The sequence below is a fragment of the Anguilla anguilla genome, chromosome 7, assembly GCF_013347855.1.
Source record: "Anguilla anguilla isolate fAngAng1 chromosome 7, fAngAng1.pri, whole genome shotgun sequence".
Lineage (NCBI taxonomy): Eukaryota > Metazoa > Chordata > Actinopteri > Anguilliformes > Anguillidae > Anguilla > Anguilla anguilla.
This window is the reverse complement of record NC_049207.1, coordinates 22,906,296-22,933,775: the sequence shown is the minus strand read 5'-3', so window position 1 is coordinate 22,933,775 and position 27,480 is coordinate 22,906,296. Positions and strand designations below refer to the sequence as shown.

Here is a 27,480-nt window from a genome sequence, read left to right as displayed (position 1 = left end):
AAATAACGTTAGCTTTTTCTGTCAAAAATATTTTGCGAGAAACCCTAGAGAAGGTAACTCCAAAAACAACTTGTTTTCAGTGATCTTATAAATCCTCACCGACTGCTTTTTATTGCCTTATAAAGTCTGAACTGAGGTACACATGGTGTAAGAGGTGACAACTCCAGTTTGGTGTGCACTTCCATGTCGTGTTGTAGGATAGGTCCAAATCCAACACCTCTTGTGAAATCCTAAATGACTCCTATAAACACGCTGCAGTGCTCCACAAGGTCCAGTGACTCTGCACTGTTAAAAATGACTTCTGACACACGTGGCAGAAATTGCGTTTGCCGCTCATGTTTTCCAGTAAACCTTGGATGAGCTTAACTCAGCCGACATCTCAGTTAACACATCTCACTCTGGAGCCACTGTGGCATTGGGACTCATTTTAGAAAAAAATTAAATTGATTCAATTTCATATCCAGCACTTCCACTGAAAGACTTTACAACTACAACTTATCGTTCAAATGTGTGTTTTTTTTTTTTTTTTTGGTTACCGTTTCTGAATTCGAACAGCTCTCTGGTCAATGCGCATATCCCTTGTCATAGTTTACGGAGTTTTTCTTTAAATAAGTGCGTCAGACACGTACCTCAACGCTCTCGTTGACTTCGATTCCCCCATCGTTGTCATCGTCCAGCTGTTTGTGAATGTGTCGTAGAGCGTCCAGGCTGAACCGGTCCGCCTCGCCCACGCATTGCGGCATCACAGTAAGGCAGGGGTCTGAAGGGCAAAAGTCAAAGGTCAGAGGTCAGCCAGGAGCAGCACCACAGGTCCCACAATATCCTGTGATGGAATGCAATTTAAGTTGTGATAAAACAATGAACAATATCATTGGCGAGCAGCCCCAGAACAGCACTGTGGCCCACCTGTGACATCATCACTGAGGGACACCACTGCTACAGACCGCAGGTAATAGCCATAGATCATCTACTCGACAAACCCCAGCATCAAGAGGGACATTCCACAAGGTCAGGCATCAAAGTCATTTACAACGGTCCTAGTGCCATCAAAGTCATTTACAACGGTCCTATCACCAAACGCCCTTGTTTGACTGCCCCGCACCTGTTGGCTCAGGCCTACAGTAGCAAGGCTGCGGCGGGACCATGAACCGGAAAGAGGAAACATTTGGGAATCTGAAGCACGAGCCAAAAAAAAAAAAAATCAGACAAGGCCTCCCACCAACGGCATGGCACCAACGCATCAGATTTAAAATTAGCGTCCGGTCAAAACAAAAGAAGGTGGTGCGTATAAAAATGGCAGGGCGGCCTCGCAGCCCGTATTCAGTGACACCAACACACGCCTAATTATCGCAGCCGTTCATTCAACAGCTGACGAGGCTAATATAAACAACGCTCAGGCTAACACTTCCCTCTCTTTAATTAGGCCATAACCTGAAGCTGTTGACACCGGGCCAGCCTGGCTTTCTCCTGTAAAGAGGCGTTTTCATTTCCCTCCTGGCTACACGCGGCCCGCATATTTACACGTCCCGGGAATCCTGGCTCGTAAATTTGTCTTGACCCCGCACTTCCTGTTCAAATGTTGACCGCGGTTGCGTGGCTCCATGCCCCGCCCCACCCTCCCCCCCCTGAAACGGGCACGTCAGAAATATATCAATCCCAAAGACAGACACCGGGGCTTTCACTGGGCACATCTGGCCAAATATCTATGGCCCAGGGCCCAGTGTAATCTCAGATTAATCTCAGTGTCCACAGCATGGAGGTCACAGACCAGCTGCCAGAATAAATGGGCGGGGGGGGGGTGTAAAGACCTATGTATAGGAGGAGCAGTGTGGTGTCAGAGGATACAAACTCCAACATTAGAACTGTGTGCCTGGGAAGACAACAGTAATTTATTTAGGGCTCCTAAATGATCTTGTATCAGGTGTTTTGTTTTATTTGCTGCCTGTGTCTATTTAAAAAGGTCATCATCATCACACTCTGGTGCGTCGGTACTCATTTGTGACTCTGTATTTGCTCCCCGATACAACATCTCTGCTGCACTCGCATAAACGAACATGCGGCAGCTGCTAACGCCACTGGCAACCAAGCGCTAAATACGACGACGTTATTTATGATTATGCTAATCTGTCCGAGTACCTTCGGTCCCCTAAAATGGGGGAGACTATGTATAAAAAACGGCAGTAAATCCAACACGGTTCACCTGATATGGATGCAAATATGGACCCTCAAATTAAATCCGACAGTCTGCACTTTATACATGTGTATTATATATATATATATATATATATATATATATATATATACACACACATATAGGCTACTGGGAGGGGGTGAGTCATGTCAGAAGGTGTTACTGGAAAACACTGAATCCCTTGAGTGAAGTATTCACCCTAAATTGCTTAGGAGCAGCCAGCTGTATAAATGGATAATATATGTCAGGTGCCAATGACGGCATTTGCTTGGCAAATAAAAATGAAAAAGTTCCACCGAACAGACTGACGCATTAAACAGACAGAGTGACGGGGAGATGTGCACAAGCATATATAAAAGGAGAGAAACAGAAAAACAAAAACAGAAGCTACCTTCAGACAGAACAACAGGCCGGTTGCTAGGGAAAGCCTAAAATGTGTACGTGCCGCCTGTAAGCAACCATCTAAAAAGCACAATTATCTGTTAAAAAAAAAAAAAATAACACACTTATGATAGTTTACTGTAAACTCTGGTGTTCAGATAAACTGTTTATAAGCAAGTTATTTAAACACTGTTCCTTGAAAACCACAGAATTTCATCTCTGCAGCAAACATCCATTAAGCCGATGTAGGACTGGGCTGTTTGAAAGTTTCAGTGTAAGATTTGTTCGCTAAAACAACACTTGTCCCTCGGGATTAGGTTAGGGTCGCAAGCTTGCATCCTCAAGACCGGTCAAAAAAGTCTGAGCAATGGGCCATGTAAGAAAGGGAAGAAAAAAAAACTATATGATGCAATTAGCAGCCACCCTGTCCCCTAACTGATCTGAGCTTGGCCCAAAACAGACTCAAATGATACCACACAATTAAGAGAAACCCTTTTTCCAAGAGGGGATCCCGGGAAAAATTCTCTGCTGGGTGTTACCTCATTCCCTGGAAGCAAACACTACAGAACAGACGGAGGCGAAACTTGGCAAACACTCTTTTGCCTCCGCAGCGAAGGCGACAGGCATTTTCCACTCAAACGGCCCAGTATTTACTGTAACAGTTGTGAATCTGAAACCCCACCAGGAACCTGAGCCTGCAACCTTGCGGTCAGAAGATCCCGACCGTCGCGACGAAGTGCTCCCACCGCGACCGAACGCGACCGAGCGCGAAAGCGTTGACCGTCTTCGGCCGAGCGGCACCCGCGCCACCTGCCAAGCGCGGGATCGCATTCGGCAGCAGATGCGATTCGCCGCTTCGCCAAACGCGTCCCTTCTGATTTAAGCACGACTGCTCCGTAGCATCGCTGAGAGAAGCCATTTAAAAAGCCACAAAGAGAGCTGTCACAGAACATTCAACTTCAGCCAACCTCGTCTGTTCTACCCCCATTGTGTAATTATGTTTTTTTTTTTTTTTTTAAATAAACTTTATTTACCACTTCTGCATTAAACAACACGAAATACAGCACTTCTGAAACGTCAAAACAATATTTGTCATGATTTGTCATAAGTCTTTCATTTTAAAAATTGCAGCAACCATATATGAAAGCAAAGCAATAATAGAAAAATAACAAAAACTATTTATTGAGAGTGACAGCCATAAAGAAAGTAAAAAATGAATTCAGTCAGATTACCAATATTGAAAATATAAAGGTAAGTAACACAACGTGTCACTAACTAACTGTGAGAAGAAAGAGGCACTTTGAGCAAATTCCTGTTATCTGACAGGAAACACACACGCAGAAACATCTCCTGGGGGCGGCAGCTAAAAATAAAATACACTACGCACAAAATGAATAAAATAAGCTCTGCTGTAGCTATTAATAGCCAAGTGCTTTCAGTTTCCAGGATGTGGTTTATCCCACAAATGTCCAACAATGGCAGGAGTCACTTGTGCCAATAACAACGTAGCAGCACGCTCACCAGATTCTCTCCCAAAATAAAAGCAAACGCTGTCTGTGTGTTTTCAAAAAGGGGAAGTGAGGAAGGCTGTTAAAAATAAAAGCGCACATAAACACTATTTCTCAAGCAGAAACAACGTCAAGTGAGAGGCACAAAACTGTCTGTTATCTGATGGCAAGGCAAGGGTTTCAACAACTTAAAAGTCATGACAGGATCAGTGGAAACTCTCTCTCACTCATACTCTCATACACACAGCCTCAATATTTGTCTCTTTCTCTGTCCTTCTCACACACTCTCATTCTTCCTTACTCTTTCTTTCACTGTTTCTCTCACTTCTCTCACTCTCTTTCTGTCTATATAAAGATTTCTCTTTCTCAGCTTTTGCATCATCACGGTTTGTCTTCAGGGTGTGGCTTGAGCTCCTTCCCCATCCTGTTCAAATAAATAAAAGCTAAAGGGGACAGGCCAAAGAGACAGACAGCCAAAGGGAACGAGAGTCTATGGCCGACCTTCACCCCTAACGTGACCAGACCAGAGCACAGCACTGCAAAAAGGACACCTCTTATGACCACATTTTGCTTGAATTTACCGCCATCCAGTCGTTGGTTAACTGCCAACCCCCCAGCCCCCCCCCCCCCCCCCCCCAAGTCAGTCAGTCAGTCAATCATACCACGTCCCACATTTTAACATTTTTTTTAAACTAAACCATTTTTTAAAATATATTCTGTTTTGTAAACAAGACTGGTTCATCATATATTATATACTATTTCAATATATAACCTTGTTATTATAAACCTATTAAATGCCTTCTATTATATACTATGGTGGAACAAAGCACTGAGATGGTAGAAATTTGCGTGAGGTGGTTGAAATTTGTTTAAATTTGTTTTTTTATTGCGCATAAGACTCCCTTATCCTGGAGTGACTTAGGCAGTTTATATTTCCCATCTTGATTATACAGCTGGGCATAAGAATCCTACTCAGGGGCCAGGCTGGATTCAAGCTGGCAACTTCCTGGGCACAAAGCCAGACTGGTGTACCACAGCAGGATTGAGGAGCCCCCACCCCCACTCCACCCCTGCAGAGACATGCCCTGACCCCACAGTAAGAAGACACCCCCTCGCAGAGATGGGGAGGGGGGCAGACGGCACGGAATTCAGAAAGTCAACATTAATGGCTAAAACATGCCACCAGCTCGGAGCGGGAAGAGCGGGGCGGGGGCGGGCGGGCGGGCGGTGCGGTGTAGTCAGAGCCCCTCGAGGAGACAATAACCCCCCCCCCACCCAAAAGCCCCCCCACCCTCCCACCCTTCCCGCATGCGAGACCCCGGGGGGGAGTCTCTGAGGTGTAAAGTGATACGGGACCACTAAAGCCTAGCCTGGGAGGGAGAGAGTGAGAGAGAGAGAGAGAGAAGAGCAGGGCGAGCGAGGATGAGCGGTGAGGTCCAAGCTAAAGCGGTAAACACACCTCACGCCCGCGTCTGACTCACTCACAGGGCATCGCCCTCCATGTGGAGAAACCAGAACAAACAAAAAAAAACTAACCCGTCAGCTTTCACGGGGTGGGAAAAGGTCTTACACAGCTTACACATACCCTTCTAAAGCAATGACACAGTTTCACTCAAACGCTTCAAATATAATTCAGCTGCCGTTGCACTCTTGGGTGGGTTTGACTACAGCTGATTAAAGAGTTCTCTGCCTCATACAAAAGCATTCTGTATCCAGGTCAAAAGTAAAGTAAAGAAAATAGCGTTTTTAAATTTTTTTTGTTTATTTGGTAGACTTGTCTGGACGCTCTGTAACTCTCTAACTAACAACATGCAGCGGCCATTTTAAAATGAGAAAGGCCTTAACACAGGCTGGAGGCTGCTTCAGCACACATTTGCCTTTCCAGCACAGCAACGCGAGTTCGCTTTGCATGTTGAGGCTCCCTGTGAAAATGACACGCGCAGGCTGCCGGATCCCGGGCTCCGTGCGTCAGTCGAATGACAGGGAGGTGACCCCGGGTCTCGCACCAGGAGCGTCAGAGCGCCAGTACGCAGGGGAGAGGGCCTCCGTGTGCTTCTGCTTTTTGGGGGATCACTTGGCACTTTAGGTTGTTACGTCCCACCGCAATTTCCATCGATTTTTATTTTCTCCCTTTAACCCTTTTCTTAACAAGCCAATATTTATTTATTTATTTACTTACTTATTACTTACTTATTTATAAATTTCTATTTTTTTTTTTTTTTTTTTTTTGGGGGGGGGGGGGGAGGGGGGTGGTGGGTGCTGGCTGGGGAGGTTCCACCCTTAAGTGCCGATTTTCATAACTTGTTCATTTTCATGATTTCATTCATTCATTCATTCATTCAGGATCAGGCCTGTCTGGGGCTGGGCTTCATCTTTGGAATTTACAGTTCTAAACCTCTGACCCCACACCCTACTGGCGCCTGGCTGGACACAGCCTCAGAGAAGGTGACAACAAATGCCCCTGTGCGCTCCAGACAATGTGTGATGTCAGCTGCATTTCCCCTTTAACTGTACCCACCCGGGAGGGAGGGGCATGGGGGGAGGGGGGAGGAGTCATAATTCAAGAGGACGCTCAACTAATAAAAGAGTGTAAATAAAGATTCTCAAGGGTCTAGTATTTCAGTTCATCAGCAGCTATTAAGACGCAAATATCAATCCCTACTGCAGCAGCCCCTAGGGAGGCGCAGAGGGAGGGGGGACAGAGAGGGGGGGAGAGACTGGGAAAGAGGGAGGAGGAGAAATAGAGAGACAGAGCAAATACGAAGAACTGAACAGCTCCAATGCTCTTTTTAAATACTGTACAAGTGAAAATGTGACGATAGGCAATGAAACAAAGACATTTTTAAAAGCCCTAATCATGTTACTGTATTAAAAATATAAAACAGAGTGAAGAAACTCTTGGAGGTGAAAGGCTAATCAAAGAATTTCAAAGGCTGACATAACTGGTCTTTTTTCAGCTGATTAAAAAACGCTAAGCCGTGATCCAGTTTGATTGCTTTGATGAATAAAACTGATTCCTGTTTTATTTTGGTTTGTCTTATGTTTTTGTTCATTTTTTGCCTACACCATTTGCCTGGTGGAGTTCTTTGTTGTTTGTTGTCTGTTCGATTGATTGATTGATTAATTGACTGACTGATTGGCTAATTGTCTGATTATTTGATTGAAGCTTGCTCGACTGCTACTGTTAGTATGCAGCTTGCAATCTGTTTGACTGACTCTGTTTCTCTTCCTTACAAAGAAACTTTTCCACCACAAGCTCCACGCTCATATGCCCCTATAGAACTCCAAGTATTCAATTTTACTTCATAAAAACTCTCCACATTGTGTATAATGTATAAAACAGTTTTATAAGCAAACAAAAATAAAAAAATCTGCAACCTGGTTTTGTATATAGGAACTCTCTTGGGGTGGTACAAAAGTATGGTGCAAGAATTTAAAAGTGTGTATCACTTAGCCTAATACTGAAAGTTCCAGAGAAAGTGAAGCATCATAAAATACATAAACACTAGCCTCTTCAGAAAAAGTATGGGACACACCAAAGAAGTACAGAAAGAAGTAAAGAGGAAAAAAGAGAGAAATAACAGACATTTCACTGAAGGAATGCTTTGCGAAGACAGCACAGCTTGGCTCAATCCGTCTTCATTCATTTTCTCCACCTGTGGAGGTTGAGCAAGAGCTGACGCGTTTCCAGTAAAATGGCTGCTAAATTTGTGGGCGAAAGATTACATAACGATGGGACGCTCCGGCCTTCCGGGAGGGGCGGCGGGGGGTACGTCACGCGCGGCTACTCGGCGTCGCTGGCGCCAGGGTCGGCACAAAGGCATTCCGGCTCTTATGAGAAAGTGACGGGGGAACGGCGGATAATTCCCCGCCCGTAACATACGAGCCGACAGCTGTGATACAACCTATAGGAATGCGGAGCCGCCAAGCGATAAGGGCGTCTTACGTGTCAAAGACAGTTCCTTTCCTGGGCATTTACCAAAAAATCCTCAGAGAATATTCTGGATTTTTTTTTTTTTAATTCATGAATTGAAATTCAATTCATGTCCTGAAGGGCCTGAATTGAAACAGAACCGACCCTTACCCTAGTTGGGGGTTAGGGGTTGCGATGGGGGGGTGAAATTCAGTGCCAAGACCTTGTCAGAGCCATCTGCCCGGTTCCTCAAACCCTACCCTAAACGCTGTCAGCGTTGGCTTCCTCCTCCAGAGTTCTCCTGCGGCGCTCCTGAAAAACTTCTCACTGGAGTCCTTTGTTTCTTTGACCTTGAAAGGAGGAGGCTGGTTGACCCCCTCTAGATAAACACACACACACGCACGTGCACACACACACACACACACACACACACTCACGCACAGACACACATACACGCACGTGCATGCACATGCACGCACACACACACCAGATCCACAGGAAAAGGGGACCCATAATCCTTTGCTTGGGACACAGCGAGGGGAAAGAAAGAGAGAAAGAGAAAGAGGCGAACTTCGGAGCGCAATCAAAACTTCCAGAAAAGGAGAGAGACGGGGCGGCTCGCGTCCCCGGGAATGTACGGATCAAAGCAGGAACAGGATCTGTGTGCGGGCCGGCGGCCAGACGAGCTGGAAAACCCATTTAATCAGCTTTCCCCTATCCCCCTGCCTCCCCCCCCCTCCCCCCCCAACACTGGAGGGGGCTCGCTCCTCCACATTTAATCAGCTGCCCTCCTCACAGGTCCTGCTCTTCACAGGGGGAACAGCTCGAGCTGGGAGCTAATTAGCCATTATTGTGTTAGTGTGTGTGCATATGCTGATAAAGATAAACAAACAGAAGCATACACACCCACACACACACACACTCACTCGCACTCACACATACACACAAACAGACAGGAAGACACACACACACACTCACTCACTCACACTCACACATACACACATACACACAAACAGACAGAAAGACACACACACACACACTCACACATACGCACAAACAGACAGAAAGACACACACACACTCACTCACTCATACTCACACACACACAAAAAGACACACGAACACACACACAACAACTCTTCTTTCTCTCAAGGCCGTGTGAGGCGGACTGTATCGCTTATCACAAAAACATATCTCCTCTTTGCACAAGCATCAAAAAGTGCGTGTACAGCACTGAGATATAGCCTAACACATCTACCGTGACTTTTAACATCAAACAACTGGTTCCTCTCAGTGGTATCCCCTACATGTCTGGGTTTCCCCACCTAGCCTCCACAGAGGACCAGACACTTTGTGTTCCCATTTCTCTCTCAGCAGCACAAGGAGAAACAAATGCAGTCTGTGCCTCTACTGCCATCCACAGAGAAACAGGAAGCAGGAAGCAGTTTGTGGAGAGGAGAGCGCTAACAGAGACTAGCGCTAAGTGTCGTCTCATTCATTTAGTGAATGCGAGACAAAGTGTGGCTGACAATTGGAACTTCGCAACCACAGACAGATGTTTCAGCTCTAAGTTCAATGTCGGGTCTGAGAAACATTTCTGAAATAAATCTGACCACATACAAAACCTGTTCAAACATTGTTGTGGTTGTATTACCCTTTATTCTGCCTTTTATTGAACCCATTTTAAGACTGACAATAATTCTACACATCCTGTAACAGAAGCCAGAGACCTGCATATAGTCCAGACACATGACGTCCAATAGGGTTACAAAGGATCTAATATGAAAATCACATTACACAAAAAGGCTTCCAAAAGGAAGATTTATCCAGCCCCAGAAAAGTAGAGCACCCAACAAAAATGGACTGCTATCGGGTTCTAAATTTCAAAATTTCCACTTCGTCCTGAAAGCCTAATAGCTCATTTCGCCTCAGTGAAATTAACCAAATTTAGAGAGAAAACAAACTGTAGGCTATTGCACGCAAGAGGTCTGATATCTGAAATTTTTAAAAAACAGTCATAGGCTATATGAATCTGATAAGTTTTGTGCAGTATAGTCAGACTGTAATCAACAACACAGATGAGTGTTTAGTCTTCAATCTGGGTTTCATCTGACACAAGCAGGAACGCACATTTAACGCATCCTTCCTGTGTCACAACTCAAATCTCCCTCTACAGAATAGTGAGGTTTTGGGTCTGAAAAATCAAAACTGAACATTTTCAGCCTGAAGTTTAATTTAATTTCAATGAATCTGCTGAACTGACAGAACTGAAATGTATTTGACTCCAACAATGGTGTGAAACGTGTGTAAGCCTCATGAAACTGCAAGTTATGAAGAGCTTAAGCCAACTGTCAGCTTATCCCTCTCATACTGAGAGCAAAAACTATTTACTAAAGCGACCAATGCCTCAAGCAAAGAATGATAACTATGCATGGAGGCAGACAGATAACTTACATCACACTTTTGGCATTTAGCCCACACCCTTTCCCAAATCAATTTGCATACCTTACGCTCTTTTTACATACAGTCCAAATAAACATCTGGATATTTTAATGAAGCAGTTCAGGTTGAGTACCTTGCTCAAGGGTACAATGGCAGTGCCAAAACCCCAAAACCTTTATCACCAAAGCTAACTAAAGTCCTAGGGAAAGGCTCTCTCACTGTTAAGTTTTAGTGAAAGTGTGTCCATATTTACATTGTGCTACCGGTCGGAAGACATAGGAGGAGGTTAAGCTGTGGTTGGTACCCAAGAATAACCCTAAACATAGCTGAACCTCGAAGCCTACCCCAAGGCAGTAAAATTACACTGACAATTACTACTGTCAATCTCACGCCATTGAACAGCTGATCCAGTTGAAGCAGATAAGCAAAAACATCAGACGTTATTGTAGCACGCTCTGCTGCCTGACTGAACTGATATGGGAATACCATGAGAGCAGGGAGCCATTTCAAACACTAAAGCCCACTAATCCCTCACCACTTCCCATTTTTACTGAAGCCATTCACCCTCTGAACAAACACGCACTAGCGAACGCTGGGTCACCCAACGGGCGCGCTTCTGATTTCGACAGCCACTGTCCAACGGGAGTGAGTGAAGGCCCGTTTCTCACCTGCTCAAAGCTTTCAGAGCGTACTTCCTGTTTGTGTTGCGACTTCCTAGATTTTCAGTGTTGCAGTGGTGCTGTCCATCAGAAGAGAACCTGATTCATGGCAGTGGCATTAGTAGCTTGTTTCAAGAAAGACATTTGGTATGCCCTTATGGAAATATGTTGAAATAAAACATCAACAAAATTCCACATATTTACTACATATCGTATGGAACTTGCTGGTACGCAAAAACGACCTCAACAACTCAGGTCTAAATGATACTTTTGTATCACAGTAAAATGGTTTTTAAGGTCCAAAGGAAAGTCACATCTTGAGGTTTCCACTTGCAACAGGATATTGATAACATCGCTGTGCCATGTTGGTTGAACTCTCCACATGTCACAACGACTGACTCACAAGAACAAATCACTGTTCGCCATCAATATGACATAACTTCAAATCAGTGGTAACGAAGTCAAGGAGGAAGCGGTGTTGCTCCACCACTTGGGGGGTCCATTTTGAAGCACTGCTCTGACATCACACGCTTTCACAGCCTAATCAAGCCGGCGTCTCAGCTGAATGTTCAGGGGCTTCAGAAAGCAGTCGACCGGTAAATCTACTGAATAGATTCTCTTTACATATATGCAGTCGTTTCTGTTAGCTAACGACCTGTGGTGCTCATTGCAAGTCACAGACTGAATGAAAGGCCTTGGGGAGCTTTGTTCTGGAACATGGTACTCACAAATGAGGTGCAAATGGAAAAACGCTTGACATTTAAATCTCTGCTTGCCTTCTGAAGATAGCAAGGAGGGAAAAAGAGGTAGAGGGAAAAAGTGAGGCAGAAAGGGCAAAAGAAAGAGTGAGAAAAACAAATACGCATACCTAAAATATACAGGCAAGATGGACCCATGGTAACGGATAAAGAAATTAAACTCCTGCCAGACAGTGTGATACTATTAAAGAGACATGATACTCAACTCACTGTTGTTGGGTGATATTGATATGTGATCAATTAGGCATTCAGCAGACACTCTTATCCAGAGCAACTCACAGAGATTATATTTCTACATTCAATCCATTCATACATATGAATATGTTGTGAAGTAATTCAGGTTAATTGACAGGGAACCAAACCTATAAGCTCAGTCGCAGTTCCATAACCATTATGCGGCATTTACTGTTATTATTCACACAGGGACACATCACAGAAATATGTGGATTATGTTTATATGGGTCTGTGCCATAGGCCTGTGAACACAAAGTCTGTGTTAATGAGAAAAAAAATAGTAATCTCACTGTAAGGGCACACATGATATGTACACTAGTCTGTTAACAAACAAACACACACACACACACACACACATACATACCACATAAACTAGTCTGTTAAAACACACACACACACACACACACACACACATATGCTAAACGCACAAGTCTGTCCCTGCAACAGGTCAGAACAGTCCAACCCCCTGCCCCTCCCTGCTACTCCCGCCGCTCCCAGCCCCGCCCCTCCCTGCCCCTTCCTGCCCCACCCTGCTGCTCCTGCCGCTCCCTGCCCCGCCCTGCCCCTCCCTGTCGTGCACAGCCAGCCTGGAAATGTGGCCAGTGCTCCCGTGCTTTAGGATGGGAACACAGAGGACACAGAATCTCGCTTCAGTCCTCTCACTGTCAACGGGACAGATAGCAAACACTGTGCAGCAGAGACTAACGGAATATACCTTCTCCACTGAGCACTCTCTCCACTGAGCACTCTACACACTGTGCACTCTCACTACTGTGCACTCTCTCTACTCAGCACTCTACACACTGTACACCCTCTCCACTCAGCACTCTCCACACTGAGCACTCTACACACTGTGTACTCTCACCATTGTGCACTCTCCACTCAGCACTCTCTCCACACTGTTCACTCTACACACTGAGCACTCTACACACTGAGCACTCTCTCCACTAAGCCCTCTACACACTGAGCACTCTCTCCACTGTTCAATCTACACACTGTGCACTCTCTCCACTAAGCACTCTTTCCATTTGATGCTGAGCACTCGTTTATGAGTGTGTATGTGTGCGTGTGAGTGTGTTTCTGCACGCTCATACAAAAAGTACATCCGTTAATCCAAATGTTATTTTGACACCACTATTATTTCATGTTCTGAGCTAAAGTGAAGAGGTTCTCAGTGGCTTCCCTTATCTTCTTTAAAGTATAACCCAAGCTGCGAGCACTGGAACCCAGCCAGGTCCACTGGAGGATGTGCCTGCCAGCTCAGAGCTGACCATCAAGTATCACGTTAGCAGCCTGAACTTCACCGGCGGCCATTTTGATTGCCTCTGGTGCCTGCGGATGACATTAAACTTTATACGGTGGACCAGGGAGGCCCTCGACTGTTTCACTTAACAGTCGGTCAGCAGAATCGAGGCTGCTGTAGCATGCAGGTGCCACTCCTGAAACACAGGACTGGCAAAAGAAAAGTTCCGTACGCGGCAAACATCTAAGGTGTCTCTTTGAATACTTAACAAAACATATGAGTGACACTGGTGGTGTGCTTTAAAGTGAGGATCCTTCATAGTCCTAGTACATGTCTAATTACACAAAGAGCAGTATGTGTACAATATTACTGTGCTAGTAACTCAACAGGAACGTGACCTCAGCACAAAAAAAGTGCTGCTTAAACATCACAGAAATGGCTAAAACATCAGCCGAAATTGCCTGTGATGGGTAACCTCAGGGCAAGAGCTAACAGAATCACCCCACTGTTCGTTCGCAGTACCAGTTAAAAGCTAACAAACGGCAAACGGAAGGAAAAGCGAAGCTAACACCGAAAAAAAAAACGTGCTAACGGGCTTTCCCCTCGACTCCCCCGCGAGCGCTGAACCCTCGCCTCTGCTCGTTAGCGGCGAGCGCGCCGGCTCCGTTACCGCCTCTGATCTGCAGAACTCATTAACGGGGAACCGCGCGCAGAAGGCGTCAGCCGTCGAAAAAAGAACCCCACCAAGCGCTGCCCTTTAGCCCCGGGGGGATTTAAAGGCTAGCAGAAACTTCTCTAGGCTAGACCCTGTCATGTTTAATTATAAAGACGTGTAAGCGTAAAGAGAATGCATGTACATCCCTGGGGAGCTGACATCATCACTGGGGGCGTCCATGTAAAGGTCCCCCCCCCCACACCTGATCCCTCGTTAAATCCCCTTAATTAATACTAGCGAATGGGTGGATGACTACATGGTCAGTACACCAGATCACACTTTTCTCCAACATTGTTTCACTTCAGTACCAACCGACTGTAATAAACCTGTTCAAATTTTAGCAAGTAAGAATGTTTATTGCTTTCATTTTTTTCATTTTTATCAGACCCATTAAACATTTAGCTCGGGATTTTTACTACCTATAAAGGCACCTTAGAGTGTTTTTAAGAGAAAACGAAATGCCAGGGAATCTGGAGGGAACTAAAAAGTATTTACCGGTCATTCCCATGAAGGCCATCTAAGCGTTGCGTGTAACGTGTCTCCCAGGGGCTCGATTTCAAACAGAGAAAACTGAAAAATAAAAAGAAGCTCAAGGACTAATGAGTGAGTTATTACCACAGCCCAGTGGGCCCAGCCATAAGCAAGACGCGCACACACACACACACACACACACACACACACACGCAGGCACACACACACACACCCACCACACACACAAACACACACATACACATGCACACATGCAGGCACACACACATGCACACGCACACACACACACAAACACACACATACATGCAGACACACATACACACACACACACACACACACTTTCACTCCCTCTGATCTGTAATACCCTCCGCTGAAGGGCAGCGTTCAAAGGCATAAGCTTCCGTCTCTCCGTGTTGCCGTGCCCAAGAGAAGCATTATCACCTCTCATCTCCACTCCCTGTAAGAGAGCCCAGAACAGAAAAGCCCGTCCGCTCCCCAATCCACCTGAAACGCCCGCCGCGGTTCGGCCTCCCAGCGACTCGCCAGGGATTTCCGCCGGAGGGGGGGGGGGTGGGGGGGAATCAAGGAGAGAAACCTGGCAGCTGATCCGGGATAAACACCTGACGGCGCCACCAGCTGCGTGCCGATTTGGGCTAACCGGTTCCGCGAGGCCCAGGTTACCCACAGGAGTCAGGCAGCGGGAAGCCCAGACCCCGTTTCAGTTACATCCTGTTCTGTGCCTGGATTAAGCGTGTAAAGAAGGCATTCATCCTGAGGAAAAGGTCAAGTAACAATAGGGGGAGACATCTTTAGATACAGTGTTTCTTCGGGACAAAGGCAATGAGTATCAGACTCTTCTTGGGATGTTCAGTGAAAACAGTACCCTCCATAAACCCTGCTTCGTGTGTGTATGCCTTACTCAAAAAAAACGAGCCCAAGAAATAACTCTCTTATACAGAATCAATGAACTCATCAGTTCCAATTATTATTATTATTATGGGAGGAGCATAGACAGTGACAGACAAGCATTAACAGAAAAAAGGGAGAGGGAAAGCACGGGAAAGGCAGAAGCAAGAAGGGGCATGACAGAGAAGAAGAGGAAGAGAAAGAAAGAGTCCAAAGGGCATACATATTCCCTTCACTCTCATCCAGCACTATGCATCCAGAAAGGTTACAATACAGCACGAGAGAAAAAGTGAGTGTGTGTGAGAGAGAGAGAGAGAGAGAGAGAGAGAGAGTAAATAAGCCCGATCTCCATTTCTGTTTGTAGTGACATCACAGCGCTGCTATGACGGACGCTCAGAGCCTGCGGTTACATCACGCGCCCGAGTCAGGGCAGCATCCTGGTGAGTTCCCATTCCAGACCGGAGGTCTCCCAGCCAGGGACAGAGTCCGGTCCTGACCGGAAAGCATTACCAGAGCCTTTAAAAATACCCCACCGCTCAGCCTGAGCCCTTTGGGAAACAGACTCTTTCTTAAATTCCTCAAGCGTCAGGGGCAGCCGCCATGACGACTGAAGGTCCGGTTAGCTGGCAGGCACAGAGACTGTGACGGCCAGGCCCACATCACACACTCGCTCAATGCACTAATGAAGATTTTCTCACCAAATGAGTCAGTTCATTGTGTTGATTGGTAGGCCACACTGCTTCACTTTGACTGTTTGATTTCAATTAGTAATGACCTGTGTGTGATGCAATCACTGCATCTGACACTAGAACAAGCTGTCCCCTTTTTTATTGTTTGTTCCAGAGTCACAGAGAGAGGCTTTTAAGAGCCTTGAAAGTTATTGTACATCTTATGATCACAGCACAGTCAACCAAGCAAAGTAAAATATTTTGATTTAAAAAGAACGGCAAAACTACACAGCAGAAAAAAGAGAAGTCCAAAATACCGCCCAGAAACCCCCTAACGCAACTTTTCTCAGATCAATATCAACAAACCAAGATGTAGGCTAGTGGCCGCTTCTCTTTTTTCAAAATAACTCCATTGCTATTCCTTCGACGCAACCACAAAGAATACAGCGGCATCGAAAGCTGAATTTATAGTAGCGGTGTCAACTCAATGTCAACTCAATACATTTGGCAATACTGTGTCACTCTAACATTCTGACACTCTATCATTTTAGCATTCTGACATTCTGATCCAGCAGCGTTCAGTGCCTTCTTGAATGAGGGACTGCCAACGCAGAGCTGAATCTCAATGTGTGAGTGCAAGAGCGTAGGAAGGGAGAGGGAAGCATTTCACCAGCGCACACGTCCAATTCAGACCTGCTGACTACACACCGGGGTTGCCAGGTCCTTGAGACCAAAATAACTAAAGGCCCAATCAAAAACAGACAAAAATAGCCAACAAGTACAGTGAAAAATAGCCTGGTATACTGCACAAAAACAGAATTTTGAGACACTCTCCTGAGCATTTAACCTTCAGATCAGTGCTTTCATTTAGGCGATTTTTTTCAATATGAAAATGTCCATTGTCTGAACAACGATAACACTGCCTTAATCGAAATTTGAGAAAAAAAAAAAAAAAAACTGCTTGTGTTCATCCTTGTAAAAATGTCTTTCACAAAATTAAGAATTATGGCTCAAAGTGACATTATTTTTTTATGGTGTTTCCGAAAAGACCATTCCGAGTTTGCAGTTGTGTCAAGCGTCACACAACAAGGCCCAACACTGTGGCTTATCCACAGATTCACAGGTTCAGCAAGGTACGTGATCTTATCCTGGAGGAGCTAAGCCCACCGGTGTTCAAAGCACTCTTTATTTTAAGCTCTTTCCACAAATGAGCCAGATAGAGAAGGTTGTACAAGGGTGAGGGTGAAGCGGACATCTGCACAGACTGAGGGTGAAGCGGACATCTGCGCAGACTGAGGGTGAAGCGGACATCTGCGCAGACTGAGGGTGAAGCCCACATCTGCGCAGGCTGAGGGTGAAGCCCACATCTGCGCAGGCTGAGGGTGAAGCCCACATCTGCGCAGACTTAGGGTGAAGCCCACATCTGCGCAGACTGAGGGTGAAGCCAACATCTGCGCAGATTCAGGGTGAAATCTGCGCAGACTCAGGGTGAAATCTGCGCAGACTGAGAGTGAAGCTGACATCTGCGCAGACTGAGGCTGAAGCCCACATCTGCGCAGACTCAGGGTGAAGCCCACATCTGCGCAGACTCAGGGTGAAGCTGACATCTGCGCAGACTGAGGCTGAAGCCCACATCTGCGCAGACTGAGGGTGAAGCCCACATCTGCGCACGCAGTGGGAACGTGTCACCAGCAGTGCAGTCCCTGTGCACGCAGCCATGAGCCATTGACATGACGGAAAGCGCTGCCTACCCTCCCGTTCCCCTCTTTCTCACTCATGAAGTTGAGCGTCCGGGGCTAAATGCTAAATGCAAAGTTCCACTAGGAGGTCATTACTAGAAATAAATAATCCTTTGCAACGTAGGCCACCCTTCAGTATCCACTGGCTTTAACGGGGGAATTGAACTCACTGGAAGCACATAAGAACACTGACTCACAAGCTAACTGCAAAGTACTGTTTTTCCACCTCCTCTTTAATGTGACTTTAACGCTCGAGCTCCGCTCTTTACTTTCAGGGAGGGACACAAAGCCCAGTAGCGCTGTGCTTTCAGAGAAAAGTTGAAAAATGGTGAGATTTTGCTGAGGCTGGCTGGAGCAGCACATCCCCCCCCCCCCCCACCCTCCGGGTAATTCCTCTGGCTCTCCCAGTGTTTGCCTTCAGCGAAAATGTTTGTTGAAACGCTAAACAAACAAAATACACAAACCTATTAAACATGAAGAAATTCACGTCCACTGTGCTACTTAGCCTACATCAAACCACAGTAGCCACACAACCTCCCCCACCCCAACATCTACACATAGCCTAGCTAAAGCTGATGTGGAGACGCACACATAGGGGCATTTATAACGCCAACTATTTGGAATATACTTATTACTAACAGTGCTATCTATATTTTATTCAGTTAAATGTAAAAAATCTGTCAAATGAATCATGATTCTTGACTGTTGTAAAACTCAACAATTCACACATTTTCACTACTTAGCAGAGGAAGACAAAAGGTGAGTTTAGTAAGAATGAGTGACTGGATTGCACCTTGACAGGATGGTTGTGCTCAGCGATCAGGATGGCATCTGTTTTCACTGCAAGTCCTCACAAAGATAGGAAGACCTGTTATGGTGAATGTGAACTGCGGGTACATAAACCTCATAAAATATAGCGGACTTCTAAAATCCTTAATTGTTATTTAGTTTTTTTAATGGTAGATTTAAATTAAAATTTGTACATAAGTAAAACTATAGCCTACTCTTTGGGATGGTACAGGTGTGTCTTTTCGTGTTTATTGTTGTACGGCGTGTGTGTCATGTAATATGTACAATACAAAATAGTACAGAATTACGCATTCCCTTTACACAGATCACAATATGTGCTGCTTGCACACTGAATTTACAGTACGCCCTGTCCCTGAAAAAAGGCCCCACCTCTTTATTGTGAATCTGGCCGGTTTAAGTGGGAAAGGTGTAGCCTACTGTGAAGAAGAATGGGTGGAATGTTATGTAATGACATAACAAAAGATGCCAGAAAAATACAACGTATCAATTACCTTCGTGTGACAAGACAGTTAACCGGACTGGGCCACTAGTACGATCGAAAAAATTCTGTTTCTGGGGTGGTGGGCGGCCCTTAGAGAAAAGCAGTGACCCTGTATCTTCCATTACCTCATGAGAACTCCTTACTCCTCGTGTTTTAATAGATACATTACTTTGGGATCCCTCTAGCACACACGCTGTAATGCATTTAGTTGTCTGCTCTTTGGATTTCCTATACAAACATCCTCTTTCTTTGTTCATTTCAGTGCCTGCCAAAGTTGTGACGCGTGCATATTCATTCGCGCAAGAAAAATGCGAGGAGGATTAAGCTTGTCAAAGGAGCTAACGCATAAAAAGAAAAAAAAAAACAAGGAGAACAACATTTTATTCTTGGGAACTCCATTAAACATGTATTTCCAGCAGACCTGGAGGAACCATTATCATACAAATGAACTACAAAACATTCTGAATGTACAGTGGCCCTCGAAGGAAGAGCTTTATGTTTCTTCCGCATTTTAGAGCATACATCATGCACGGCAAGTATATATAATATAAAAAAACTTTAGTAAATACACACCGCAATTTATGATTCCTAATAATCAAAAACACCGCATTCATCACTGAAAGTGTACGGAGAAAATGTAACTGCAGTTAGATTGAACCAGCTCCACACTTTCTGCTTGACAACTTTTATTGCGGCCAGCAAGCCAACTGTAGGATCATGTGGAATTAAGTATTCAGTTAAAAGACTGCTACTAAGGGATTTTTTTTAATGGTGTCATTTTTTTACCATAACAATCATCGGTACTGACTCAGCAGCTATCCTGCTACTGTAGACACCTGTGAAAATGGAGGGGAGTGGGGTGATACCTCAGACACTGTGGAAGGCTATTCTCTCAAGCAGGCCAACTTTCATGAGACCTCCATTTTAACAGTTAATATTCCATGGGCATTTCAAACAAACAGCAGCACTAAAGCACCCTTGAATAAACTAGCCTATCCTTAGGTCTCTTAGTTCAAGGACATAGCCTAAGCCTGGACAATCTTTTCTATTTGTATTTTTTCCAGAGCAAAACGAGCTTCTTAAACAAAAGCTTTTCAGTTGAAAAAGAGTGGTACAAACCCAGATAGAGTGATGGTGTGAAACACTATAATCCTGCACCGTTTCATTGGAATTGTGTGTGTGTGTGGGTGTGTGTGTGCGCGTATGTACGCATGTGTGCATGTGTGCATTCTTTCAGATCCTCTCTGTCCCTTTGTTTCATTTCACTTAATTCAAGTTTCATTTCACCCAAATTAAAGTTTTCTAACCCACAGAATCGGAGGATGCTTCGGTTGGGGAACCGGACACAGCATATCCGCTTGACCACAGCCACATCTGTACACAAATGGGATTGTGGGTAGGGACTGCCGCAAGCCTCACAGGCCTCCCACGCCAAGGGACGATTTTCTCAGGGGGGTTAATAAAATAATTCAAAGCCCTTTTCTATCCACTTAGTCCAGTCAAAGGACTTAACTCCTTACTGTACCACTGCCCAGCTTTGAGAGGGGATTTCTGTCCTACTCGCTGTGAAATTCATCCATACGCACCACTTAGGCTACATCAGCTTAGAGACTCACCCCAAAGCCAGTGGCCTTGCACAATTTCAGACAGTATGAACACGCAAGGTAAATTTTTTTTACCTTTTTATTACTCATGATTTGTGGCAAGCATATTTTGTAAACAAGTTCTGTTAGCTTAGCTTCCAAAACAAAGTGACACCCTCCCTCCCCCGCCCCCCAAAGCACACACACACGCACACACATTAAAGCAATTACCAGCAGGTCTCAGAAAGAGTTCACTGCAGGGTCTGCCTCCAAATGCAACATCCCAATTTTCCCTCTGGGGTCAAAACTTGTGACCTTTAACTCACAGGACAGATGCTATATTCATCTTCTAAGCAGGAAATTCCATCATTATTGGGACTATTTCACAGGAATAAAGCAAAAGACCTTTACATTTACCAAATGGTTTGAAATTTAGTTACTCAGTCAGTTGCATGTTACCCTAAGGGTGCACCCAAATACTCGTGGAGCATTATCTTTAACTTTGAGTAACAAATTCCGGCAAGTGTCAATTTGCTTCACAAAAGTAAACGCAGGAATACCATCATAAGCAAACCATAAAACCTTCAGCGCAGACATTTATGAATGCATATACCATTCGACAGTCATAGTGTGCAGAGCCCCTATCCATTTCATAAGCGATGCTAGCATAATCTAACAAACCATGATATGTCATACGTCTTTTATAATATGCATGGTGACACAGCACACCCTCTTGCAGTCTACACTGTGTCAACTGACATGAGCGTTTATGAAGATTTATGCAGTGCTTGCCAAGGTTTTTATGTAATTCTTATGTAAACCCTGAATAGAAAGTGTTTGCCAAATGCATTTCTTTCTTTTCACTGACTATCAAACTTTGGGATATACACACAAAACTGAGAAAGTGCAGCCCTCGCATAGGCCTACATAACGGAGTATAAGTTTTTAAGGTGCAGCACCATGGCAGTAATACTGAATGGCTCTCTCTTGCGCTTCAAAAATAAAAAAGGCCCTCAACTCTTATAGGAACAGGCTTGTGGGCCAGTGCATTGTTGTATAATTGCATGAGTTGTTCCAGCTCTCAAAAGCTGGGACATGATGATCAGCCTAAGAAGATTAAGCACTAAAGGTATACATCATCCAAACAGCTTCCTGTAATCTCGCTTCAGATACAATTATTCACAAAAAATTGTCGACGCCTTGCTGTCTGGCGGTTTAAACGTGACATCTGTGCAAAAACCTAGTTCCATAACACTGAGTCATCCCAATGGCTTCAAAGGCATCCCCTATAAATGCTAAGTGGTTTTTTTTTTTCCCTTCGTGTTACATCACACTGAGCCAGTGAAGACCACAGCTTCCTGGAGATATCACTGCATGCGATTTACATGGTTTTGCATTTGTCCTATAAAGGCTCACAGGCGGTCAGGTGCCCTTTTACAGCACCAGGGTCACAAACAAGTAGGCTAGGCCTAGTGATGATAGAGTGAACCTCATACAGGGTAGATTTACAATGAGCTGTCAATGATTTTTTTATTATTATTATTTTTTAACCAATCAAAATAATTTGTCCTTCATACCAAAGCAAAATGACAGGCCCAAATCAGTGGTAACATCAGAGCTCCTCTTATTTTGGGTTTTGTGAAACCATCAGTGCTTGTGAATCATACGTGCAAATGGAAAATTCCCTTGTGTATTTAAAAGCGGATTTTAACTCGAGACGTACAGGTATAGTCTGCAAAAAAAAAAAAAAAAAAACATGCAAAATCAGGATAAAGCAGTGTCCCTCCTTTCAGTGTTGACTCTGCTGGGGAAGACATGCCATACAGGTGCAAATGCTATACAAAGTAGGGTAACAACAGCCCAGAGACCAGGGATCTCCAACTTTTGTCCTATAGAGGGTTGCAATATCTGCTGTTGTTTTTTGTTTTTTTTGTGTTTCAGCACTTTCAGGGCAAGTATCTGACTGTCAACAAATTAGCAGAAGAGTGAACACGCCTTCTTCCAAGGCCTAAACTAACAACTAAAATTAAAGAGAACCACACAAACCAGCAGACAATTTTGCCCTGCAGAACTATAGCTTGAGTTGTCCACTTTAAAGGTTAGGAAAAACTAAGCAGGACCCAACTGCAGCTCTACTGCCTCTGGAACCGGCATCTCCACTTGGCCCTGCACCCAAGAAGATGTGTGCTAACTGCAACACTCACATCCGCCTTGTTTCTATAGTGCTGCTACAGTTTCACCACCATGCTTAATGAGGGCTTTTGTGCAGAAACACTGACTCACCAGGGTGGGCTTAAAGCTGCACACAACCCATGGCGGATACACTAGTTTGCTGCTTGGGTTGCCATCTGTGTCCAACAGTTACATCATTGTAAGACTAGATGCCATAGCCATTATCACTGTGCACGGTTGATTGAATCAAACCCTATAGGCCTAACTGCTCACTGTTCCTCAAGTACAGCCGAAGCACCTACCCATATCAAAGAACAACCTGTCTTTCTCAAACACGTACTGCCACTACACAATCACCTAGATCCTGGAAATATGTGAAATATAATTTATCAAATGAAAAGGGAAAAAATGTAGGCTATTCAGTCGCCAGGTCAGGTTGCTTCTCCAATTTCCTCTGCAAAGTGGTGAGACAGTCTGACGGATTTCTTTCTTCTCTTCCTCAAAGTCAATGGGTGGCATAGTCTGTTGACATTTCCAGACTTGGGTTAACCATTCCTGTTCCACAATTGTCCGATTCAGTAACCATAGCTACAGCTTGCCGAAGAGCATGAAAGAACCTGTTCAGGATGCTCCCCAAGCATACACACACGTGCCCGCACACAGTTCCTATGCTTGTAAGAAGGGTCAATGCGTCCACCCAGGCCTTCAATTTATAAAAAATAGTACTGTAGTAGAATTGCCCACAAAACCATCAACACCTTTGCTGTGAACTGTGAGAACATTTCTGTGCAGCCAGCTCAACTTGCAAAGTCATGGCGTTGCAGCAATACACGCCCCCCCCCCCCCCAAAAAAAATACACATCAAAAGTGGGCCTCGCAACATCAATTGCTGATGCGCCCAGAATTAGGAGGGGAATGCCGGGGTTTGGACGTCCATCGTGCACCTCTGATCCTGTCATCAATAAGCCGGTCATACTTGTTGCTGTAAAAAGAGTCGTACAAGGCCGCATGTTCTCAAATCATAAGAACGTGAAGTCCAGCAGTTCACGGTTAGGCGCGTACCAAAAACAGGCATACTTAAAAATACGCTCACACGCGATGTCTGCATTAAGATGCGCCTCTCGATCTCTTTGTGTCTGTGCGTGTACGGACGTTTGTGTGTAGGGGTTGGTGGGGGCGGGGGTTAGCCTACTGTGCTCCTCGCGTGCCGACATTCCACAGCAATGCACATAAAAAAGGTCTGCAAACCCGGTAGCTACAGCAGACTACGCATGCATGCGTTTCGACCTGTGTGTTCTAGAAAGATCATATTCACCAGTAAATTTATGGCTCTTGTAGAGACAAGTGTAAGCGATACGCACAATAAATGCGGATAATAACAAAGGCTGCGCTTACCTGCGATAGTAGGAGCAAAGGTACCGTCTGAAGTGACTGAACTCGCCAGATCATTCGGATAGCTGCTTTCTAATCCCAATACCGCACAAATTAGAAGTCCACGTAGCACCCCAAGAGCCACAGCCCGGCAGAAGTAAGTCATGATGGGGGAAGCCTGGGAATCCTTTCCACGTCGGAGGAAGCGAGCAAAATATACGGAAACCAAAGCAATGTTTTACAAACGTGGATTCTGCCCGGTGCCCAAACAAAATGCGTTCATCGATTGCGGTTTGGCCAGAATATTTAGGAAGAATGAGTCGAATCGCGAAATAGGAACGTCGGACACGAGAGTTGTTACATAAAATGCACCGCTTTTAAATAGTCGCGCTATTTATTAGGCTATTTTAAAAATGGCACTGCACATTCATACGAAAATATGTTTCTCTATATAAATAGGCTATGATACAAACGACGTTAAAAGTTTGTATTAATGTAAACACCTTAGCTAAATACCTCAAAAAAATCTTTAGCTTTATGACTCCAGCTTATGAGCTCGGAACGTTAAAAAAATAATTTAAGACTTTAAAACTCCATCGTTGATCGATACTTCTGTGGCGTATTAGTCACTCCAAAAGTGTCCACGAAACGAGATCGTTCATACCAGGTTTTATAATGGGATTTAGCAATAGTCGGGCAAACCGGTTTTCAAACTCAATCAACTTAAAAAGAAAAAGTGCAAAAATTTGGAATTCCCAGCCTAAAAAATTTAAAAAAAATACAAACAAAAATGTATTTGCTTTCTGCCAAGAAATTGTGTATCCAAGCCAGTTTAAAGTGCAATATATCGGTCCTTACGATTGTATTAAGACAAAATAGTATCTGTACTTCCACATACAGTATGCAAACATTGGAGATGTTTTTAGCATATTGAGCACGCAGTATGGTGTAGGTCCGCCTCCTCAAATGAAAGTATCGGATCCTCAGCAAAGAGCAAGGAGTTAGCTTGTTAGCTTGCTAGAGTTAAAGCCAGTACGGTAATTATTTCATCAAGACCAAGTCCGATCTTTTCGAACTGTGGCCTACAACGTCCCGAGGCAGTGATCCAACACGTTCACTCAGTTTTCTGGCGGAGAAAGTTAAATGTCACGTCTTCATATCTTCGAGTGACACATCTTGTCCCTCTCCCGTCTCTACTACTGCCTGTCTGATGCAGAACTGAAACCGTGGGGCGGAAGTCAGTATGCAAATCGCCTGACATCAGCGACAGCAAATATTCTACCCCTTTACTTGTTGTAAAGGCAGTTCTTGCACCCTAGTCTTTATTATCCTTATCTGTGTGGGATACTGTATCTTGTCACTATGTCTTCTGCGGCAAATGTATGTTGTGTAGTTTTTATCCGTACAGATGAATCAGATGATTATAAATTGATATGTTCAGAGAGAAACAGTTAACGTAGCCTATATGTTTACTCGTGAACAAATATTTCCGTTTCTCATCAATATCTTACATTTTATGGTAGTTGCATGCATGTAATGCCAATCGATGGTACAGCCACGTTTTCCTCCTTGCTGCATGTGGTCATTGGCTAGAATGTCTCAACATGGCAGAACGCAATTGGTTGGCGGTGGATTCATTGTTGTACGTTTTTTAAAAAAAAAAGCGGGAAAGAAACTGCGGGGTGATTTAAATTACCCAAAGTGGAACTCTGCCTATAATTTTAATTTGTGTCCTAAATACCCTAGACTATGTATGGAGTTATGTTATGTGATGGCCATGTCAAGTGTGTGTGTGTGTGTGTGTGTGTATACGTGTGGACACATAGAATGTTTACGCATATGGACATTTGTCTGTATCTGTTGTAGATTAAATTATATAGAGGTTTGATGACACTTCACAATAAAAATTGCAAAACCGTAATTGAATTTCATATATACTTACCTCTAATTATTAAATGGCCAGCTGTGAATCATTGCAGCCTAATAGTGTAAAAAATGAATGTCATTTGTTTATAATTGAATGAATGTATTGCAATGTTCATATACATGTTCATGATCATATTGCAATGTTCATATACATGTTCATGATCATACATGTTCATACTGAAACTGGTTGTGATGCATTCTAATATTGGCTAGTGCCTTTGAGTCAGATAATATTATTATTATTGTATTCTGGTATGTATTAATGTAGATACATTTTCATAGGGTAGTTTTCATGTGGACTGCACAACAGAGTCAGCCTGGGAACATGATAGCATCATCTACGAGAAACCTTTCAGCGGCGAGTGTCTTCAAAGTGACAAGTGACGGTCAGGCCCGCCTGCCCGCAGCGCGGCGCTTCAGCCACAGGGGGCGCTGAGCGCCGAAGACACAGCGGGCGAAGAGGCGTTGCAGATTAATCGCTGTGGGCTGCGTCGCCCCGCGCTGTAACGTAAGAGGCGGGGGGAACGCGGGTCTGGTGATTAGCGGGGCGCGAGAGCGCTGGTAAACAGGTGGTGGTTAGGGAAGGTTTGTAACGGGCCATGGAGACCAGCAGAGGCAAGGGAGAAGTAGACGGGAAGAAAAAAAAAAAAAAGAAAAACACACGAACAGCATAATTTGATACGAGCCCTCAGAGGACAGGCAGAGGGAAACAGTCACCAGTTGTCCAGTAGTCAGATCCGAGGCAGAACTCGAACCCCCGGTCAGACTGCTGGGGCAGCAGTCCTTCTACGAAAAGTATGAGTAACACCGAGAGGCATAATAAACTCTCGATACGGTCTGGGAAATCAAACGGCCAAATCAATCGCTCGGGCAGATCACTGCAGAAGCCCGCAGTCAGAACAGTCCAGCTATAAAAACAAGTCATATAACGTACGTTAATTAGAATACAACTCGCAAATCAATTTCTCATTAATAAGTTGATCTGCTGCTGTGGCCCAACGCCAGGTCAGCTTTGGGAATCGCTCAATACCAGGTGTGAAGCTGTAAACCTACCTCGTATTTTCACACCTGAATTGCTGTTTCACTTTTCGGCCAAATAATGTTAGTGCAGTAGGAAGTTTAAGGCCTGCCCACGACAATTTATAGCTAGTTTCTATTTAGTAATTTAACAAACACTTTTAGCCAGCGACTTACAGAAATGCGTTTCATTTCGAAAGCGAACACTGTAAGAGCTAGGGGATTGCTGCAGTTAGTCATTTAAGCACCACTGTCAAAGTGCTTCAAGACCTGCT

The 27,480-nt window shown here is 44.6% G+C and overlaps 1 protein-coding gene across 3 annotated transcripts in view; it reads right to left on the bottom strand.

Annotated features, from left to right (window-relative positions):
* stim2b (stromal interaction molecule 2b) overlaps positions 1-25,518 on the bottom strand; it is a 48,625-nt gene extending 23,107 nt beyond the window's left edge. Inside the window, exons 1-2 of one of the 3 annotated variants that reach the window (XM_035427184.1) lie at positions 24,287-25,518; positions 630-760 (exon numbers count right to left, since the gene is read on the bottom strand). In XM_035427184.1, the coding sequence (XP_035283075.1) occupies positions 630-760; positions 24,287-24,428 (273 nt within the window). In that variant the 5' untranslated portion in view covers positions 24,429-25,518. Of the gene's footprint in view, positions 1-629; positions 761-14,538; positions 14,607-24,286 lie in introns of those variants that run through there. The other 2 variants (XM_035427183.1, XM_035427185.1) reach the window with 2 other exon arrangements.
* Between the last annotated feature and the right edge of the window lie 1,962 nt (positions 25,519-27,480).